Source organism: Copadichromis virginalis, linkage group LG18 (genome assembly GCF_057382275.1).
Source record: "Copadichromis virginalis isolate Kocher_CV1m ecotype Utaka linkage group LG18, C_Virginalis_male_GT1.1, whole genome shotgun sequence".
Lineage (NCBI taxonomy): Eukaryota > Metazoa > Chordata > Actinopteri > Cichliformes > Cichlidae > Copadichromis > Copadichromis virginalis.
This window is the reverse complement of record NC_140635.1, coordinates 26651666-26673287: the sequence shown is the minus strand read 5'-3', so window position 1 is coordinate 26673287 and position 21622 is coordinate 26651666. Positions and strand designations below refer to the sequence as shown.

Below are 21622 nucleotides of genomic sequence, written 5' to 3'. Positions count from 1 at the left end.
CCCCCATCTCTTCTGAACAAAACGGTGTAAGAATGACCGCTCTAGCCCCTACGGTTAGGAAATTATAGTCATTTGTTTGAGGGGAGTCCTCACTATGAGAAATAGACTGGAATAATCCTGTGTCTCTCCCCTTCTCTGTGCAGCCTGTGTGCACCTGTTTTGGCGGGAAAAAGTACACAGCCTCTCTGATTGGTGGATTCAAATTCAGCAGCTCCCAGGCTGACCTAGAAACTTGGTTCTCTCTCCCTGTGTGTGTGTGTGTGTGTGTGTGTGTGTGTGTGTGTGTGTGTGTGTGTGTGTGTGTGACAGAGAGAGAGAGAGAGAGAGAGAGAGAGAGCCTCTTTATGGGATGATCCCAGTGTGTGTGTGTGTGTGTGTGTGTGTGTGACAGAGAGAGAGAGAGAGAGAGAGAGAGAAAGCCTCTTTATGGGATGATCTCATTGTAAGATTAAAATTCAATATGTTTGAATTGGATCTTGTGTGTGTGTGTGTGTGTGTGTGTGTGTGTGTGTGTGTGTGTGTGTGTGTGTGTGTGTGTGACAGAGAGAGAGAGAGACAGAGAGAGAGAGAGAGAGAGAGAGGCTTTTAATAGGATGATCTCATTGTAAGATTCAAATTCAATATATTTAGACTGGTTGACTGAATTGGATATTGTGTGTGTGTCTCTCTGTGCATGTGTGTTTCCTTATGTGTACATATTTGTGATTGTGTGGCTGTTATAGATTTTTTTGCAGATATTTTTCAATTAACAAGTATATAACAAGTATATTTGAGGGAACCTCAGCATGTTCAGCATTTTTTCAGCTGTCCATTTTGCTTTTCCGATTTTTCTGTTTAACTTATTACTATTGTGCTAAATCATACTATTTCTGCTTTTAATAGGATTTGTGCTTAATATAGTATTTCTGCTTTTTATAGGATTTGTGCTTAATATAGTATTTCTGCTAAATGTAGTATTTATGCTTAATCATACTATTTCTATATATTTCTGCCAGGCAGCCAATCCTCTGTGAGGACTCAGAGACATATCACATATCAGGGCCTGCACGGCTTCCCAGTCAGCCAATCATATCTGAGGTCTTCCGTTTCCTCTCTCGTCATATCTCAGTGACGGTTGTACATAGAGCAATGAAAATCGCAGTCAAAGTACACCAGTGTTTGAGTTACACAACGTTTTGTAACTGCAAAAAATGGGGTTTTCCGCCTCTCACCGCGATCTAATTCGGACTCCTCATCACCCTGTTTTTCAAAGCGGCTCCTCTCTTTCCAAGTGGCGCAGTTGGTAATGACACGGGTCTGCAAACCAAAGGTTGTGGGTTCAATTCCACCTTGGTCAACATGTTTTTTTCCCTACAAATTAATACACTGTCACAGACCAGTAATTCATATTCATCATTTATTACAATTCTGCAAACTTTTGTGATTTTACCAGCTTTTCTAATATGGACCTGACATTCTTGTTAACACTCCATGGCACAAATACTCTTCCCTTTAGGCTATTTCTCCCATTTTAAAGTATTACTCCTCCATAATTGTAATTCTGTTAAATCAAAGTACTTTTACTACATCTTAGTACTTCTTCTCAATCATAGTATTTCTGATAAATCATAGTATTTCTGCTACTTTTTGGTACTTGTGCTAAATACAGTATTTCTGCTAAATCATACTATTTCTACTATATTATATTTTTCTTTCTAAATATAGCATTTCTGCTATATAATTGTATTTCTGCTATGTTATAATATTTGTGCTAAACCAGAGTATTTGTGCTGAAACATAGTATTTCTGCCAAATTATAGTATTTCTGCCAAATTATAATATTTGTGCTAAAACATAGTCTTAATTTAAAATTACAATATTCATAGTTCATCACAGTGTCTCTGGTAAATCACAATATTTCTGCTCTGTTGTACTATTTTTCTAAATCATAGTGTTTCTGTAATGTTTAAGTATTTTTGGCTAAATATATTCTTTCTGTTATCTTATACTATTTCTCCTAAATTCTTGTATTTTTGAGAAGTTATCATGTTTCTGGTAAGTTACAATATTTCTGCAAAGTTCTGCTATGCTATTGTATTTCTGCCAAGTATTATGTTTCCTCTAAGATATTGCAGTTCTGCGAAGTTATTACATTTTAGCAAAGTTCCTTTGCTTCTGCAAAGTTTTTACAATTTCTGCAACTTTTCAGCTTTTTCAGCTAGTTTTAGCAGACAGCTTCAGCTTTAAAGCAATTCAGAATTCATGATTACAACCAATATGTAGTAGAATAAAAGAAACAAATGTGCAATGAACATATCAGGAGTCCCTGTTAAAAAGTCTCATAGCAGTGGGGTTAAGGGACCTCCTGAACCTCTTGAGTCCTGCAGTGGAGTGAGATGAACCTCTGCAGCTCCTACTGTGAGGATGCTTAGGCGATCACCAACACCAGCTCCCTGGTGTTGGTGTTCAGCAGAAGACTGTTCTTATTACTGCAGTCAGTTAAATAAATCTATCATAATAAAGTACATTTTAACATAATGACCTTGTGTTTATTTATGTCTTTTAACCATTATTTCAAATTCAAAGAATCCTGTTTTAAACATTTATTAAACTTATAGAATTAAATTTCTGCTAGTTGCTTTTTGTTGCAAAAAAATCTAGTATAATAATATTTAAATTTACATATATTTTTCACGTTTTCCATGCCAATTTTGTGTAATTGCGGAGTTTCCCACTACCCGTGAATGCCTCTTTTTTTAACGTCTCTGCCTGACTCCTGAATCTCCGTCCACTCTCAGCTCGATCCCCACCGGTAAGCGCTGCTTCTCTGTCTCTCTTTTCTGAAATGAAATGTCTATAAGCTGTATGAGGGATTTACCCAGTTGTTGTTAGTGACTTATGAAGCCAGTCGTGTTAAAGTAACACAATGGCTGCTTTTTTAGTGAAACGTTGTAATTTTACTATTTAAAAGGAGTGTTTGGTATGCTAGCCCTAAGTGCTAACGCCTAGCTGCTATAGGCCCAGTGTGAAATTAATATGGTTCATTTGATTGTTTATTACAGTTATTGTGTTGTATTTGGTTCATTCGGTGTGTTAGTGTTTCTGAGTCTGTTAGGGAAGCTGAAGTTAGTTCTCTTCACAAATCAGTCAGTTAAAAACGGCCTCATTCTTTCGGTTGTGAGGTAATGAGCCGTCATTTTAGAACCACTGATTAGCTGCTGAAGCAGCAGGGTCGGCAACTTCAAAGGAGCCATTTTACCGCCATTAGCTGTGTCCCAAAACGTCGGCTGCATCTTTCGGAGGACCCGGCCTTCGCGGTCTACGTGGACCGAGAAGGCTGTGAAACTGGACGGTCTAGCCTTCAGATTTGCGTCACCGCTGGAGTTTAATAAACTCGGCGTCTGCTCCTTGCTATTTAAAATATAACAGGACACTGGCGTAAATTCTCGACCGTTTAACGTTTATTGAGCTATGTGAAAATCCCGGAGGAACCCACCGGATGGATTAATAAAGCTTTATTTAATCTAATAATCTAATAACTTTGATCTCAGCCAAACCGATTTACTCCAGAACAAATAAAACACAGAAAAAGGCAAACAATTACATTTTTAAGTTATCAGAGTGACTTGTATATCATGTTTAACCTGAGTAGCGAAAGAGCGGGGGTCTGAACCCCCCTCCCGGCTTGCCATCGAGCCGGTGGGTGACAGACGTCTCTGAAAACGTCGGCACACTTTTGCAAATATGCGATGTCTTGATAAACCAAGCAGATATTTGCAATTTACACCGCTACTTTCTCGCCTAAAAATATGTTAAAAGTTTATGAAATGAAGGACTCATTTGTCGGCCGCATTTGAGACAGCCTTCGTCGACTGGCTGTGACATAATCGGCCTTCAAATGCGGCCTCCGGAGGATGCAGCCGACATTTTGGGACACAGCTACTGATTGAAAGCCGGGAGAAGAAGAGTCACGTGCCTGTACCGGTGTGTTTTTGTGCTGTGGGTTAATTAACAGAAGGGAGAGAGAGAGTGAGGATGAAACACATAATATAAGAATAATAACATCTCTTAACAAGAAGTTTTTTTTAATTAGGTAATTTTAGTTTTTTAGTTAAATTTTAAGAACTGTTTAACAAACACTTGTTTGTGCAGGTTGTTTTTTTTTTTAAATAAAACCTTCACCTGCAGTTCTGTTTAACTTCTCACTTTGTGAAAAACTAACGAAATATAAAAAACGTCCACCTTCAAATAAATAAAATGCAGCAGTGCACCATTAATATTATAAATATGATATGTAGATATTTAAAACAACAGCATATTAAATGATACTGTGTGCAGGTGATAATATTTTTAGGAAGCAGAATTTGAATGCAGACGAACTCAAATGTTGAAGCCTACAAAAATATCATCCAAGCTTTCATTTATGATTGTTCATGCTTTGAAATTGTGATGTCAGAATTTGATAAAGTGTGCAGAGCTAGGTGTAGTAAATCATTGCTTATTAAATCTACTGTGTTATCTAATAGCACCAAACTAATAGAGCTATCACATAACTGAGAAACGTGTGTGGCTTATTACAAATGGATGAAACCACATTTTACCTTAATAAAGACGTAATCTTTAATAAGGTGTAGAAAAAAGAGGTGAGTTGTTTGTTGCTGTGGTAAACAAAGAAGTGTACTGAATCTTTTGGACTACACAGAGTGATGCAGTATTGACTGTGATGCTGATTTGAGTTGTCTTATTCTGTGTTTTTGTGCTTTGTCTTTTGTTACACAGAGTGAAAGAGATCTTTGGTTTTGCCTTTGCTGGTAAGTAAACAGTGATTGTAACTGAAGCAGTATGAACCTGGCATTGCGTAGCACATTTGGCAACTTACATACAGTAGTCTGACTTTTTGTGATATGTTTCCATTTACTGATTGGCAAAAACACAAAGTCATAATGAAAAACTAAGAGAACCAGAGGTGTGAGTGGACATTGTTAGGTACATTACAGCCAGTGTGTCTAATTAGTTTATCACTTATTTGGTGAATATAATGTGTTTTAAAATTAAATAGAAAAGTTGCCAAAAAGGTACACTGCAAAATACATAAATATTCCTAGCAACGGGTACAATGAGAGGACTTTTTAGTGTAAAAATTTAAGACATTTAATTTTAATTACAAAACATGGTGCACCTCTGCTATTGTAACATGTCAATATTTATTTTAAAATTTACATATTCATATCAGACATGATGAGGTTTTCTGTTGCTTCTGATTTATATAATTACTTTGTATCTAACATTTTTAAAAGTTTTGGTTTTCACACTTTACTAGTACTGACCTGTTGTAGAAAATGTTGGAGCCACAAAGCTTCTGTGTAGGAAATATTTGGTATATCCTGCACTTGTGCCAACAAATATTGGTGGCTATTCTTTGTATTTCTGTAGTAAAGAATGCTTTTATTACACTTGCTATAGCCATGTGAGACGCTGCAGTTCATTTATCTCCTCTTTAGACTACAGTAAGCTCATAAAGCCTTAAATAAATTTACTAGTTAATTTATGTCACAGTAAATTGGATTGTGTGTGAAGAGGCTCAACAGTCTGAATCATCAAACAGTGATCTGATGAATTGTTTCCTTTCTCTAGACTGCTGATCTGATCGTCTCAGTCTGGTAAGTAAAGGTTTGTCTGAGGTGCAGTTCTGGGAAATGTTTCTCATTATAGGAGATTCAGTTTAGTGCAGTGAGTCAGCACAGCTCTTGGGAATAATCAGATCATAGAAAAGTCTATGTAAACATTTCCAGACTTACAGATCTCTCTTATCATCATAGTACATTTTTAATTAGGCCCTAATATCGGCCATGCTAAGTTTATTGTAGATTTAGTGGAGTGTGTATTAAACATGCCCCAAATTTGACTGAAAAATGTAGAAACTGCTGTTTAGGAGTCATCTGTCTCCAAATTTTTCATTTTGCCAAAAGTCATACTGAGTAAATTATTTTTTACTTTTATGTTAACTGCTCCCCAGACATTATGATATACTGTTGTACCAGGTAAGTACACACAGAAACGGGAATTTGAGACCTTTGGGCATTTAGGATCATGTGAGTTGAGTGCATGTGAAGTGTTTAAAGCAGGTGGTCTGAAACTGTCTGCTCTGACTTCATTGTGTGGGTTTAGCTTGACCATATAATGTTTATAGTAAGTTACTATAGCACCATATCTTGGTTTACAGACTCTGTTTGTTTTTATTGTGTTAATAGAATGCGAAAATGTCCTTAGAAATGTTCCACCACCATATGATAAACATTTTTATTCAGTTGAATCTAATAATGTACTGTACAACTCTTCAGTGTGTAATGATATATATGTTCTGTATTTTTCGGACTGTAAGGCGCACTAAATTCTAAGGCACATTAAGCCAAACAAAACAGATAAGTCAAACTTTATTCAACTCATTTACAATAACTCTCAAAATTGTTCAGTTGTAAGACATAAAATACAGAACAATACACTTACTTTTCAGGATTTATGGACTGATGAATGTGGATTGATCAGTTTGAAATCTGCTACATAAGCATGGCTCTCAACAGGTGCCAGGCCCTTATACACACACACCATATTATGTTGAAGCACAGTACGAATTACTCTACGAGGGTGCTGACTATGGTAGCCATGCTCCGACGATACATCAAGTGGTGCTGCTTTGTAGCTTACCAAAGTCATACTAAAACATTTGACAGAGTGCCGTGTACCACATAGAACTGGTTTGAAATCAGTAAGCACAACCATACATAAGGTGCACTGTCTATTTTTGAGAAAATTAAAGGCTTTTAAATGTGCTTTATAGTCTGAAAAATACGGTAAAGCCAGGTTTATTGGAAGTGTGTCTAATTCCACTTTCTTTCTGTCTTACAGGTGACCTGCTGCAGAAAACCCTCTCCCTCTATCATTAACAAGCCATTAACAAGCAAATTCAGTCTGTCCTATCACTCTCCCTCTCCCTGCTCCATCTTTTTTGACAAGCCATTCTATCTTCTATCATTTCTCCGCCATGTACTCTATCTAATTTTGACAAGCATAAGCCCTAGTTTGACAAGAAACCAAGTTTGACAACAAACCAAGGTTGACAACAAACCAAGTTTTTGGAAATTGAAGTTACCGCAACTTCGACGATCTGTTTTCAGAAATCTGAGAGATCTCTGCTCTCACTGCTCCTTCTTTCCTGTCGTTAAACTCTCTCATATCCACTCATTTTACTGGAAATTACAAGTAAGAAGTTGAATATACAGTACAGTAGAAGTCACTGTAGAAACTATTTACACAGTCCTAAATTTGTCATTTTAATTTTGCATTACACTTTGGAATAAACATTGATTGGCTGTTTGGCTTACAGGTGCAATTACTTTGAGAAATTATATAAAATATACACCTCTTAAAGGTTTATTTGTAATAAGACAATCTGGTTATTTTGTAATATATACATTCAGACTGCTCTATTTAGATAAATATTAAATTAGATTCAAATACATTTTTCAAGTCTGTTTCACTGGCTATAACATTTGACTACAAGTTTAAACTATTATTATTTAAGGACAAACCTTTTTTTTGTCACTCAGTGTAAGTATTCAGTTACAATTGTCATCTAGAGGCTGCCCTGAGAACCCAGACTTCCTGTTTCCTGACTGCTGCAGAACATCCAGCTGAAGAATCCTCATCGCCTGTCATCTGATCACTACACCACCACAGCTCCTTATATTTGCTTTAGATTTTAGATATCTGAAAGATTTACACAAAGTCTACTTTAAAACTAAGAGTTTTATTATAGCCTGTTGATTGATTGTTGAGATTTATTCTGCATATTACTTCACAGAAGTATAGACCTATTCATTAACCAGTCTGGTTAAAAAAAAAAAAAGTATAATATACAGTTTTTGAAAAAGCTACAATAAAACTTTTTAAAGATCTTTCAATAACTTTTATATTGAGTTTGTATTTAAGTCAGCCTTTTACATCAATTAAACAGTTATAAGAACACTTTACCATTTGTATAGTTTTACATTTATCCATTTAATAGAAACTTGAGGAGTTTTTCAGTGTTTACAGGTTGATTTTTGTATACATTTGTGTATAAATACATATAAGGTCCAGTTTGTACTTGCACAAAATGCCAAGGAAAGGTCAAAGGTCACAGTCCCAGAAGCTTAGATGGCAAAAGCAGAAGGAACAGGTAAATCTTTCTCAGACCGGTGAGCAGGTAAAGGTGTCTGTTACAAGTATTCCCAGTCCAGAAGTGCAGCTCAGCGTTCAGACAGCCGCAGTGTCTTATGCAGATGTGGTAAAGAGAGGTGTTTGCTCATCATCGGTGCCAAATGCTAAAGTACAGCAGGTAATCCAGACTGAACCCCAGCTAACTGTGCAAACGCAGCATGATGGAGAAGCTCCAGGACCGTCTCATGTACAGGTTACAAACAGTGAAAGTCGTCCACGAGTGAGTAGCATCTGTGCATCCCGAAGCCAGGCCAATGCTAAGTATGGAAAGTACCGGAATCAGCAATGCATGGCGAACAGTTTGGTTTTCCTGTCATTCTTACACGAGGATGAATTCATTACCAGAGCAGATCTTAACCGTGTGTTGGACAAAGGCCATGCCGTGTATTCAGATGCCAGAAAGAGGTTTGTGAACAGCGTGTTTCTAGCCTGTGATGAACTTCCCACTGTGATCATCAGCCGCAGACACGAGTATCAAGTCGACATGTCTCAGTTTGCTCTTTATGGCACATTTGACGGTACAGATCATCTTCCGAGCCTTGAACAGGGACTACAGTGTTTGGCTTCAGACATTTGCTATGCTTTGCTAGTCATGGGAGGAACAGCCATCGCAGTTTCCAGGCTGACTTCAGGTGAATATGCATATTTTGACCCTCACCCACGTAAGTCTACAGGAATGCCATTGTCGCTAAGTGTAAGTGGTGGAACTGCAGTTATGTTGAAGTTCACACGTCTTAACGACATGATTGACAGGATCAAACGTTTGTACCGAATGTTTAGCATCGCACCAACCTGCACTTATGAGCTACAGCCTGTTGAGTTCCACAGTGAAAACGCTGCTGACCAAAGAAATGCTGATGAAAACAGACAAACAGCTACAACTGTTCCAGCACCAGCTTTAAATGAACCTAAATTTGAAACCCCCAAATCCACTGAGAAAACACAGAAAACTGTGGCCGACACTTTAGCTACTGAAGTGATGTCATCCAGAGTGGATTATTCAAATGAGCCAGCTGCTGAGCTGAACAATTCTGATTATTTAGAAATAGAAACCTCTGCATCTTCTGTAAGAGACACTCAGGTAACAAAAGATTCTGTTCCTCTGAATGATTTAAACACTGCCTCCTGTTTAACTAAGACAACAGATGAACTCTCACATAAACTGTTGAAGCATAATAAACAGCAAAGGAGAAAGATTAGGAGACGACTGTTGGTCCAAGAAAAACTACCACAGAGAAAGGAAAATGAGAAAAAGAAAGAAAGACAGATGTACACTTTTGATGAAAGCTTTAAGGCAAAGAAAAAAGATTCTAGTAGAAAGTCTCATGATCCTGATCACAGTAAGAAAAAGAGTGTGTACAAAAATAATCTGTATAAACTCAATGCTACATATAGAGAGAAACAGAGAGAACATTTTAGAAAAATCTATAGAGATAGTGCTAAAATTAGAGAGAGAAAAAGAGAACGTGTCATAAGGATGTATAAAGAAGATTCTTTATTCAGAGAAAAGCAGAAGGAACGTATGAGAAAAACATATAAAGAATCTTATAGACAATCTCCTGTGTTCAAAGAACAGCAGAAGGAACGTATAAGAAGAACATACAGAGAATCTCCCGTGTTCCGAGAAAAGCACAAAGAGCGTATAAGAACAATATACAGAACTTGTGCCGAATTCAGAGAGAAACATAAAGCTTACATGAGGTCATATGTTTCTAACCTATATAAAGAAAGTGTAGAATTTAGACAGAAAAAAAAATGTTACATCACTAAACGTTATGGAGAAGAGAGACAATTTCAGCAACAACACAAAGAGAATATGAGAGAACGAATGAGAGTAAAATATTGGAACGGTTTTTCTTTTAGACAGATGCATAATATCAGATGTGCAATGAACATAAAACGAAAATATCGTCAGATGCATCGACCAGCTGAAAGTTTACAGTGTCATCCAGATAACAGTTTAATGAATGAGGCCATATCTCGTTTCAGATCAAACATTAAATCAGCACCATCTTATGTTTGTACTGTTTGTCTAAAAGCTTCTTTTCCTAATCAGGTGAAAATCTGCAAAAGAGAAAATTACTCAAAACACCAGACTGTAGCTCAGCAGTGTCTAACTGGTAAATTTGTTCATGTGTGTGATGAAGCATGTAATGATCACTGCAGTTTTCCCGTTGAGAGAAAAAAGGAGTATATCTGTCACACGTGTCACAGTTCCCTCAAAAGTGGACGCATGCCAAGACTTGCTGCTGTCAATGGTTTAGAACTGCAGGATATTCCAGCTGAACTTTGTGATCTCAACATTCTGGAGAGACATCTGATTGCCAAATGCATACCATTTGCTAAGATTATTCCACTTCCAAAGGGCAGACAGAGACTCATACGTGGTAATGTGGTGTGTGTACCATCTGAGGTCCAACAAACAGTTGACAGTTTACCGAGGATCAGAAGCCAATCACAGATCATGAGGATAAAGCTGAAAAGACGACTGTGCTACAAAGGCCATCAGCTGTTCCAGACTGTCACCTGGTCTAAACTCATTCAAGCTCTGCGTAAACTGAAACAAATTCATCCACAGTACACAGATATTGTTATTAGAGATGATGCATTGCTTTGTGATCCAACGTTACCTGATGATGACAGCAGTGATGAAGCCAGCATGGCAAGTGATGATTATAATGAAGAAGATTTAATGGAAATTGACAACTATGAAAAAGATGCCCTTTTGTGCGAAAACGAGTCTGAAATAGAACAAGATATTAATATGGCATCCTGTGATGAACAACCAGAGGAACAAAATCCAGAGGAACCAGAAAGTGATTTGAACAATGGAGGTTTTGCTCTAGAAAGTTGTCTGCAGCCTGTAGACATTTCAGAAGAGATTCTCTGTTTCAGTGATAACACATATTGTGTGGCTCCTGCAGAAAGAAACAATCCTGTCAGCTTCTTCAGAACTCCTCATTTGGAAGCCATGGCATTTCCTGTGCAGTTTCCTACTGGTCAGAATACACTGGATGAAAAGAGACTTCTTAAACTCACACCAAGTGCTTACTTCAAGTCAAGGCTTTTCAACACTGATGCAAGATTTGCTAAAGACACAAATTACCTGTTTTTCTCACAGTTTGTCACTGAAATACATTTGGCTAATTCCAGCATGACAATACAGCTAAGGAAAGGTAAAACTATGACCAAAGATGGACGCAAAATCACATCAGGAATGTTACAAAGTAAGACAGAAGTAGAGAAGCTGGTAAGAAATAAAGATGCAATCAGATTTATGCAGCCACTCAGAGGAACTCCAGCTTACTGGCAGAAAACTACCAAAGATTTATTCAGTATGATTCGTCAAATAGGAACACCTCAGTTCTTTGTCACTTTCTCTGCTGCTGAGATGAGATGGCCTGAAGTGATTCAAGCAATAAAGAGACAGCAAGGTGAAGAGGTTGATTTTGAAGCCCTGGACTGGTCAGAAAAGTGTGAAATTCTAAGATCAAATCCAGTAACTACCATGCGAATGTTTGATAAACGTGTTGAGGCTTTGTTCAGAGATTTGCTTTTTTCTCCTGCACAGCCCCTTGGTGAGATCATTGATTACTTTTACAGAGTTGAGTTCCAGCACAGAGGTAGTCCGCATATACACATGTTGCTGTGGATTCGAGAAAAGGTAGAAGCAGATGTGGATGATGACCAAACTGTCTGTGACTTTGTGGACAGATACATCTCAGCTCAACTCCCTGATCCAGAAAAACAACCTGAACTGCACAAAAAAGTCTCTGAACTACAAAAGCACAGCAAGAACCACACAAAGACATGCTTTAAGAGTGTGAACTCTGGTTGTAGATTTGGGTTTCCAAAACCACCATCCACAAGAACAATGATTGTGAGACAGGATGAGGATTCAGACACTGAAGCTGCAAAAGCCAAACTCAGACCTTTGTTGAACCTGCTGAAGGAACCTGAAGCTGCTTCCCTCACCATAGAGCAGATTCTGTCACGATGCAACTTGACAATGAATGAGTATGAACAATGCCTCCAGAACATAAACAAGAAAACAGCTCTGATTCTGAAACGTGACCCAAAGGACTGTTGGATCAACAATTACAACCCAGATCTGCTTGAAGCCTGGAACTCTAATTTAGATGTCTCATTCATTTTGAATGCCTATTCATGTGTAGAATACCTCTGTAAATATATAACAAAGAAAGAATCTGGCCTCTCTGAATACCTGAAGACAGTTATCGATAACTCTGATAAGAACACCGTCAATGAATGTGATGAAATGAGAGCTGTGATGCAGGCTTACTCAAAAAAGAGAGAGATCAGCGCACAGGAGTGTGTGACTCGAGTCTGTGGCCTAAAAATGAAAAAATGTTCCCGCAGTGTTGTATTTGTACCAACAGATGATAACCCAGTAAAAATGAGTCGGCCCATGAGCTTCCTGGAAAGCACAACACATGACAGCTGTAATATTTGGATGACAAGTTTGAGTGATAAATACAAATGCAGACCTGAGACCCCAGAATATGAGGAAATGTCGCTGGCTGATTTTGCTGCCCTGTGCCGGTTGGTGAGTGGTCCAAATGAAGGAAAAGATGTGCTTCCTCTTCTAAACCAGCTTGGATTTGTACAAAGGCGAAAGAATGATAAACCAGCTATAATCAGATATTACCACTGTTCACAGGAAAAAGATCCTGAGCAATATTATGGTCGACTGTTGAGACTTTACCTTCCACACAGATCAGAGCAGGAACTGAAACCACAATGTTTCCAAACCTATCAGTCCTTCTACAACTCGGGTTTTGTGCGACTTCCATGTTCAGACCACAGTGAGTCTGTGAAACGGATTGTGAAAAGAAATAAAGACAAGTATGAGAAGAACTCTGAGGATATTGAGAGTGCACTGGAAGAGTTTGAACAAAATAGGGATGTTGTGATCGATGAATGGTGTAATCTTGCTCCTGAATCTGAAGTTGTGAGGCTGCAATGTGATGAGAATCTTCCTGAGAGACATTCTGATGATGAGAACGAACAGGAGAATGTCCCCGACTACAGTCGTCAGTCTGATGCTGTAACAGAGATCAGAGCCATCAGAGAACAACCTGCAGTCGATCCAGCCGTGGTACGTGTAATGTATCAGAATCTGAACCAGAAGCAGGCCTGCGTGTTCTATACTATAAGAGACTGGTGTATTCAGCGAGTTTGTGGTTTGAACCCAGATCCATTTTTCTTCTATATCAACGGTGGTGCAGGAACTGGAAAGTCACATCTGATTAAATGTATTCACTCTGAAGCATCAAAGATCCTGAGCAGACTGCCTGCTAATGCAGAAGAAGCTGACATATCAAATCCAACTGTTTTACTTACTTCATTTACCGGGACAGCAGCTTTTTCTATCAGTGGCTCTACGTTACATTCTCTACTGAAACTACCCAGGAGTCTGAAACCACCCATTCAAGGACTTGGTAACCAACTGGATGAAGTCAGATCTGAGCTGATGAATGCAGAAATTATTGTTATTGATGAGATTTCAATGGTTTCAAAACCCCTTTTTGCTTATGTGGATGCAAGACTGAAACAAATCAAAGGCACTCAGAGACCTTTTGGTGGAATGTCAGTTTTAGCTGTTGGAGATTTTTACCAGCTGCCACCAGTGCGACAGTCTAAACCTCTCTGCGTTTACGATCCAGAACAGATTGACCTATGGCAGGAACATTTTCAGATGATCACTCTAACCGAGATCATGCGTCAGAAAGATGATGTGGCCTTTGCAGAGATGCTGAACAGGATTAGAGTGAAAGAAAAGACGGATGAGCTTTCTCAGTGCGACAGAGATTTGTTGTCACAGGCTGTGACTGCACCAGAAGAATGTCCAACTGAGGTCTTACACATTTATGCCACCAACAAGAATGTGGAATCCCATAACACAGATACCCTGAAGAAGCTTCATTCAAACATCATAATCATCACTGCAGACGATTTCCAGAAGGATAAACGTACAGGCAGAATGGAACGAAGAGACAAACCATTTACAGGTGGGAGAAATGATTTACCTGACACTCTGAATGTTGCTGAAGGAGCTCGAGTCATGCTGACCAGAAACTTGGACACACTAAACGGTTTAGTCAACGGTGCTTTTGGTATACTGGTAAAGGTGGTGAGATCTGAAAATGATGGACACATAATCAAACTGGGGCTCAGAATGGACAACCGGCAGCCTATGAGACACAACCGCAGTGCTAATGCAGCATCTGATGATCTGGTTTACATTGAGAGAGCAGAGGAGAGTCTGAAGTTTAAAGGAGCGGTACGCAGACAGTTTCCTGTAAAGCTAGCATTTGCCTGCACAATTCACAAAACTCAGGGTCTTACAACACAGACAGCTGTAGTTTCAATGAAGAACATTTTTGAACCAGGTATGGCTTATGTTGCTCTCAGCAGGGTGACGTCTCTCAGTGGACTCTATTTGCAGGACTTGGATGAGAAAAAGATTTACTCCAATCCCGAGGTAACTGCAGCACTCCAAACCATGAGACAAGCCAGCGTTGAGGAAATGATGCCTCTTCTTCAGGTCAGAGAAACAGCCAGCAGACCTGACACTCTTACACTGATCCATCACAATACGGAGGGTTTGCCATCTCACATCAGTGACATCAAGAGTCATCATGAAATGTGTTTAGCAGATGTTTTGTGTCTCACAGAGTCTCACCTCCAAGGCTCCTTTGTTGCAGACAGTCTTCATTTGGACGGCTACACCATGTTCAAACGCAACAGACATGTGTCCTACACAAACTTTCCTCACATGGCCAGCAGAAGTGGTGGTGGAGTTGTTGTGTATTTGAGGAATCATTTTCAGGTTCAGGTAAAACAGTATCTGCATAATGTCACTGATCTTGAGTTTTTAGTGTTGAAGGTTCAGGCTCCATTCCCTGCACTCATTGCTGTTGTGTACAGACCCCCTGACTACAGTTTGACACCATTCATGCAAAACCTGGTAAGTCTTTTAGATTCCCTTGAAATAATGGACTGTCACCCAATCATTGTGTGTGGAGATTTTAATGAGAACCAGTTGCAGAGTGGAAGAAAACAGATTCTGGAGCAGTTTCAGTCGAGAGGGTATTCACAGCTGATCACTTCTGCCACTACAGACAAGAACACCCTGCTTGACCTCATTTTTATTTCTCAGCCAGATCAATGTCTCCATTCCGGTGTTCTGAGATCATACTACAGTTACCACAACCCTGTGTTTTGTGTCCTGTCCTCGAGCCAATCATGAAGTCGTCTGGTGAGTTTTGAAACAATTACAGATCATGTTTGTTACAGAGTTTACTGATTGTAGAGTATGAAAAATATTTTTCATTGGAAAAAATTGTCTTCCCTACTCTGTCTATAAGAAGACCCTTTCTTATTGCAATGTTATTAATCATGTCACCAAATCATGGCTGTACTTCATGCAGAGCCGGGAGATCTGCTTTCTGTTATCATGCACCTCAGATCTGAAATATACTGCATTAAACGGACATAATTTATTTTTTATTCTCATGTTTTAAATGACTAAATCTACTTATACATTTTTTCATGGATGTTAATTGTCATCTCCTTTTTTGATACTTTTTTTACTCTGACGTATGTATCTCAATAAACGAGATCTTCCCCTCCAAGATGCTTTCAAATATGAAATAGTAAATAAATAAATCACAGATAAATGCAGGTATTTATTATGGGTCACATGAATAAATACAGACAATTATATTTTCTTGATTATAGTAAATTTTGTAGAATCAAATGTTTTTGGGATGAATGAGGTTTTGCTTATCATGTTTTACAGGTAAATTTTTTTTAAAGTTTTAAACTATCTTCAGGCTAACAGAGATGTCTATAATTATACATTATGTAGAGAAAAACATTTTTACAGCTTACAGAATTTGTATAAAAACTGATTTAGAAGTACATGGAAAGTTTCTGCATCCATTTTCTGACTTGGCCTTTATCTGGGTGGGTTTGGGTTTGGGTGGATAAAGGCCAAGTCAGAATTCTCTGAGCAGCTGGAAAAAGCTGATAATAAACAAAGACATCAGAAAGCGGGGGCTTTAGGTGTAGCCCCCGCTTTCTGACGCACTAATTAGATTTAGTAACTGACACCCCATACCAGCATTATATAGACACTTGGGGGCAGAGATGGGTGGGTGGTGTTAAAAGCACTGTATGTTTTGTAGATGTATTTTTTTCAGACAGGGCACACACAGTCCTGTTTCCTTTGTGGGAAAACCTTCAAACTTCACCATCCTCAGCTGAAACAACAACATCTTAACACCATCTTCATGAACTGCTAAGCCAAACCTGATCCATCAGTGCTGGACTGCACAGATAACCACATGCCACACAGAGACTGCTGTTTTATGAACTGCTATACCAGTGTGTCTTCAATGGAGAAGATGACACACCCATCACCTGACCTCCTGCCTGATCTGGAGACCGTCATGATGCTGCCACACTACACACCTCTGAGACCATGAATGATGACTCCTACTGAGGAAACTATTTCCTGTCAGAGATGCTCAGTGATCCTCAGAGCAGAGAGAGGTATGATTCTTTATCTTTGATAAAAAATGGCAGTGTTTTTAATTCAATTAATTAATTTAAATCCTGTTTAGTGCATAAATAATTCCACACTCAAATGATTATACTTGTTGACACTTTTTGAGTTTTAATTCACATTACGGATTACAAATCTATGCTTTTTCTACTCTGTCTCTCTGTGCAGGTATTGCTGTCTTCTGAGTTCTTCAGTGTCCCAACTGAGACATTCAAACCTCATTGCAGAGCTCATGTCTTTCCTCACCATCATGTGACTGTGAGATTGCTCTGGATTCTGGTTATGTGGCCTGCAGCACCTATAAGGTATTTCAACATTGTTCATTGTATAACTTATTTGTAGTTTTTAGGCCTTAACACAAATAAAATGTTCCTTTTTCTGTATTTTTTAGAACAAGCTCGTCCAGTGTGCCTGCATTCCAGCTTCTTAGACTCTACTCAAGTGGACAGAGTATCAGTGTTTGGCCACTCTTACAGACACCAACTTCTGTCAACTCACTGCTACTGATCAGGCACCTCACTCCAGGAAGACACAGGGCTGCAAGCCTGTCATCGTTTCCAGTGTGGCTTTGTATTCTTGGGGTAGCATCAGATTTTTCCCACAAATATTCAAAGGTAACACTTGTTTTAAGCTTAGTTATTAAATCAAAAGTCTTCCCTTGTGTTAATTTTTTTTATTTTATTTGTTTTTGTTTTCTTTTAGATTTATGTGCACTGATCGGATGTGGTGGAGCTTTGTTAACTGTGTGGAAAACATCTGTTTGTGATGATATTTACAATGAGGCTTTAAGGTGACAGTTTCCATGTAATTTCAATCCTTTTACTAAGCAAAAACATGTTTGCAATTAACATATTTTTTTTAAGTTTTATCTTCTGGATTTCTGGTTAACATTCCTCTGTGACAGCAAATACTAAACTGGTCCAAGTACCCAGCATATCATTGGTCAAAGGCAAAAAGGACCACATGTCACACTAGCAATGAATTATTGACTGTGTTTGTGTCATCAGATTTAACTAACAATATCAGACATATGAAACTGAACTCTGGATTAATGTGCAGATTTTTTTTGTGTTTTTTTTTATTGTTGAATAATTATTTTGTAGAACAAACCCAATCTATTTACCCAAACAATGTAACTTGTTTGGGTAAATAGTGGATTAATATATCTAAGTCTATAAGTATAGCAAGCTGAATTCATACAGACACACAGCTCTAAATCCTGGATTGTAGGATGTACAAAAATGATCATGTGATTATTATGGACATTTAAATAACTATATCTATTGAACCATTACATGTATTCTTTTTAGAAATTACACAATCTCAAAATGTGAAAAAAGAAAGTGTTTAAGAGAATAAATAATGTGTGTTTGTATGAATCCTGCCTTAGTATGGGGTGTCAGTAACTACATTAGTATAGAGTAGGTCTAACAGTGGTTTTCCACATCTGCTCTAATACAGCAGTCCCCAACCTTTTTTGCGCCACGGACCGGTTTATGCCCGACAATATTTTCATGGACCGGCCTTTAAGGTGTCGCGGATAAATATAACAAAATAAAACTAGTACCGGTACTGAAAAAAAGAAAATTTATTCATAACACACGTGAAAAGACCCAGGAAAACCAAGTAAACGATAAAAACGATAACAAAATAACGCTGAAAACCGATAAAAACCCTGAAAACTATACATTTCACACCTGAGCCTCATCTCTCGCGGCCCGGTACCAAACGACTCACGGACCGGTACCGGTCCGAGGCCCGGGGGTTGGGGACCGCTGCTGTAATATATATAGATAATGGGTCAGACATATAAAGTCATTTTGAAAAGTTCATAAAGGTCATTTATATGTGTTCCTCTTTATCATTTTATATCAGGTCAAACAGCTGACTTGAGTTTTGATCAGAGTAGAACCATGACATTCATGCTAATGGTTCTACTGTTTACAGTTACTTTATGATGGATTTCACCCTGGTCACAGCACTATGTGAAAAGCTGTTAGAGGTAAAGTTAAGCCAATTAATACCTCATCATAAGTCACTCTCTAACGCAAAGCAGTGATTATTTTTCACTGTAATTTATTCCACAACGATGTTCTTTATTTGATCCTTGTTTCTTTAAATATGCAAATCGATTGTTCAGCTGTGTGACTCTCCACACCTCAAATATATCACAATGTGGACTTCATTTTGACAGTATTTTGTAGATTGGTACCATATTTATCATCAAATCAGGAAACTGTAAACTAATTGAAAAAATTAAGCTTATGAAAATTTTAATGTGGCATAGGAACATGTTGTTTATCCTTGCCAAATGGTATTTACACAAAACTCCAGCAAATCAGAGGATATATTTTTGTCTCTCACTTGCTATATATGTGTATATTTTTGCAGTTAATAGCCTATCATGTGTCTGCGCATCTTAGGGCCATAAACATAAACATGGCAAACAAGGATATGTTCACAATTCCAACAGATGCTTCAATTGTTTGTATAGATTTTAGATCAATTTGATTTGCATTTTCTATTAATATTTTTCTGTTTGTCCCAAATGGTATTTTTATTTCTTTATGCCATTATTGTAATCATTGGAAACAACTGAGTAAATATTTTGTATCATATGTTTCTAAAAATATTTGAATGTTCTACTTTTCTACTACTGGTTTTCTACTTTCTAAACTTTCTGCCACTTTTTGGCATTTCAATAACATTATTTTTGGGTGTTTTAATTTCTGACCGCAGCATCTTGTGCATTTATTACCTAAATGTTGTTTGTGTGGGTCTTGCCTTTGTTATGTTTTTTTGCCATTTTTAGATTTCACCAGCTGTGCAAACTCGCAATTTTACCTTGGTTTTGTTCCACATTAGTTTATCTGCCGGCACGTTTTCTTCCTTTTCTAATGTTTTTGGTAATTTTTCACAGTTAAACAAGTAACTTTGAGGTTACTTCAGCATTTTCAGCTGTTATCTGTTGACAGTTTTGCCTAATTATTACATTTCTGCAAATTTCTAGCAGTTCTGATAAGTTGTAATATTTCTGCCAAGTTTTTAATTTTCTACTAAATTATATTATTCCTGCTAGGTTACACTACTTTTGTTTGTTATGTTATGTTAAGTTATGTTATTCTAAATTATTGCATTTCTGCTAAGTTATTACATTTTTCTTAACTTGATATTGTTCTGCAAAGTTATTAAAATTTCAGCAACTTTTTAAACACTGACTTTGATTTCTTCAGCTTCTTCAGCTATTTTCAACTATTTTCAGCAGACAGCTTCAGCTTTACAGTTTCCTCTAAGTGATTGCAGTTCTGCTAAGTTATTACATTTTAGCAAGTTTCTTTTGCTTCTGCAAAGTTTTTACAATTTCTGCAACTTTTCAGCTTTTTCAGCTACTTTTTGCAGACAGCTTCAGCTTTAAGCATCCACACTGCATTTTCGCAGGAAATGCAAATTTTTCTAGTTATTATTATTATTATTATTCTTAGGACTTCCGTACACTTTTCGCCGTTAAACTACTTCCACAATTTTCAGCCGATTTTCACCGTTCAAATTTTAAACTATTCAGCTATTTTTGCTCTTTCCGGCTATGACTTTTGCTATTTTTAACTATTATACTTTTTAAAATATTCCACTTTTTTCCTTTAATTTGTCCCATTGAAATGAATGGGAAACTTCAGCAATTCTGCTAAAATTTGCTTGTTTTTGAAACTTAACTACTTCCTCATACTTTCACCTAGAACAACCATTCAAATTTTAAAATGTTCACAAATTATTGGGCTATTCAGGTATGATTCAGCTTTTTCAAATCTTTTACTGTTTTACTTTTATGCCTCTTAAAGTTTTGAGTTGCAAAATTGTGATTTTTCACAAAATACATGCGTTGTTATGGTTGCTATGCTCTTGGCTTCCAGTGTGCCACTGAAGGTTTTGCAGTCTTCTCTTCATGTCCGAACAACTGTTTGCTACTTGCTCAATTTTCACTCAACTTACACAAATTATACATCAAAACGTAGGTATTTTTTCTGGCTTTCAGAAAATGTCACTATCATTGTTGTGGTATTCATAGAACTTTCGCAAATCTCCTCAGACTAACACAAGGTCAGAAAACTCTCCATATAAAGTCAATGGAGAGTTTGTTCAAAATCACCGCTGCATTTCTGTAATGAGAGGCATATTCGAATCGTCATATCTCCTTAACGAAGCAAAGTTAAGACATGAGGCTTGTCCCGGCATATCTTCAGACACTCCTGACGCTCACAATTCAAGAATTTCTTTCTCAACTATTACCGTTCTGAAATGAGTTGGACTTGTTTGAGGGTAGGAAATTCGTCCTTCGCTCAGATTTCTTCAGATTTCAAAGTCTGGAAATGAACCACTTTTTTCTCTCGTCATAACTTTTTGTTGGATTTCCACAGAGACCTGAAAATTTCCATGATTGTTCACCAAAGCCTGCTGTCTCTTACGGTGAAAGAATGATATCGATACTCCAAATAGATTTCAAGTTACAAAGCGTTGTTTGAGGGCAAGTCAAGGCAGTTTTTGCTTCGCTCTACTCAGTTATGGTGCATTAGAAGTCAAATATCTTTAATAATTCATATTTTAATGATAAATTGTAAACACTGGAAGATTCCCCCATGTCTTCTGAACAAAACGGTGTAAGAATGACCGTTCTAGCCCCTACGGTTAGGAAATTATGGTCATTTGTTTGAGGGGAGTCGTCACTATGAGAAATAGACTGCAATAATCCTGTGCCTCTCTCTGCTGCGTGTGTAAAAAGATGCACCTTTTTTGGCG

The 21622-nt window shown here is 37.7% G+C and overlaps 1 protein-coding gene and 2 long non-coding RNA genes across 3 annotated transcripts; all 3 read left to right on the top strand.

Annotated features, from left to right (window-relative positions):
• Nucleotides 1-2620: 2620 nt before the first annotated feature.
• Nucleotides 2621-8086, top strand: LOC146688072 (uncharacterized). The gene is made up of 4 exons (XR_014916444.1): nt 2621-2791; nt 4759-4790; nt 5614-5639; nt 6886-8086. It is a non-coding gene; the product is annotated as an uncharacterized LOC146688072 (long non-coding RNA).
• A 2889-nt stretch (nt 8087-10975) lies between these two features.
• On the top strand, nt 10976-15587 carry LOC146688071 (uncharacterized). Its single transcript, XM_085439681.1, has 2 exons — nt 10976-14806; nt 14967-15587. Exons 1-2 carry the CDS (start codon nt 11003-11005, stop codon nt 15075-15077), a joined length of 3915 nt encoding a protein of 1304 aa, XP_085295807.1. The 5' UTR covers nt 10976-11002; the 3' UTR covers nt 15078-15587.
• Nucleotides 15588-16429: 842 nt separating this feature from the next.
• LOC146688070 (uncharacterized) lies at nt 16430-20049 on the top strand. Its single transcript, XR_014916512.1, has 3 exons — nt 16430-16818; nt 17000-17136; nt 17223-20049. It is a non-coding gene; the product is annotated as an uncharacterized LOC146688070 (long non-coding RNA).
• The last annotated feature ends 1573 nt before the right edge of the window (nt 20050-21622 follow it).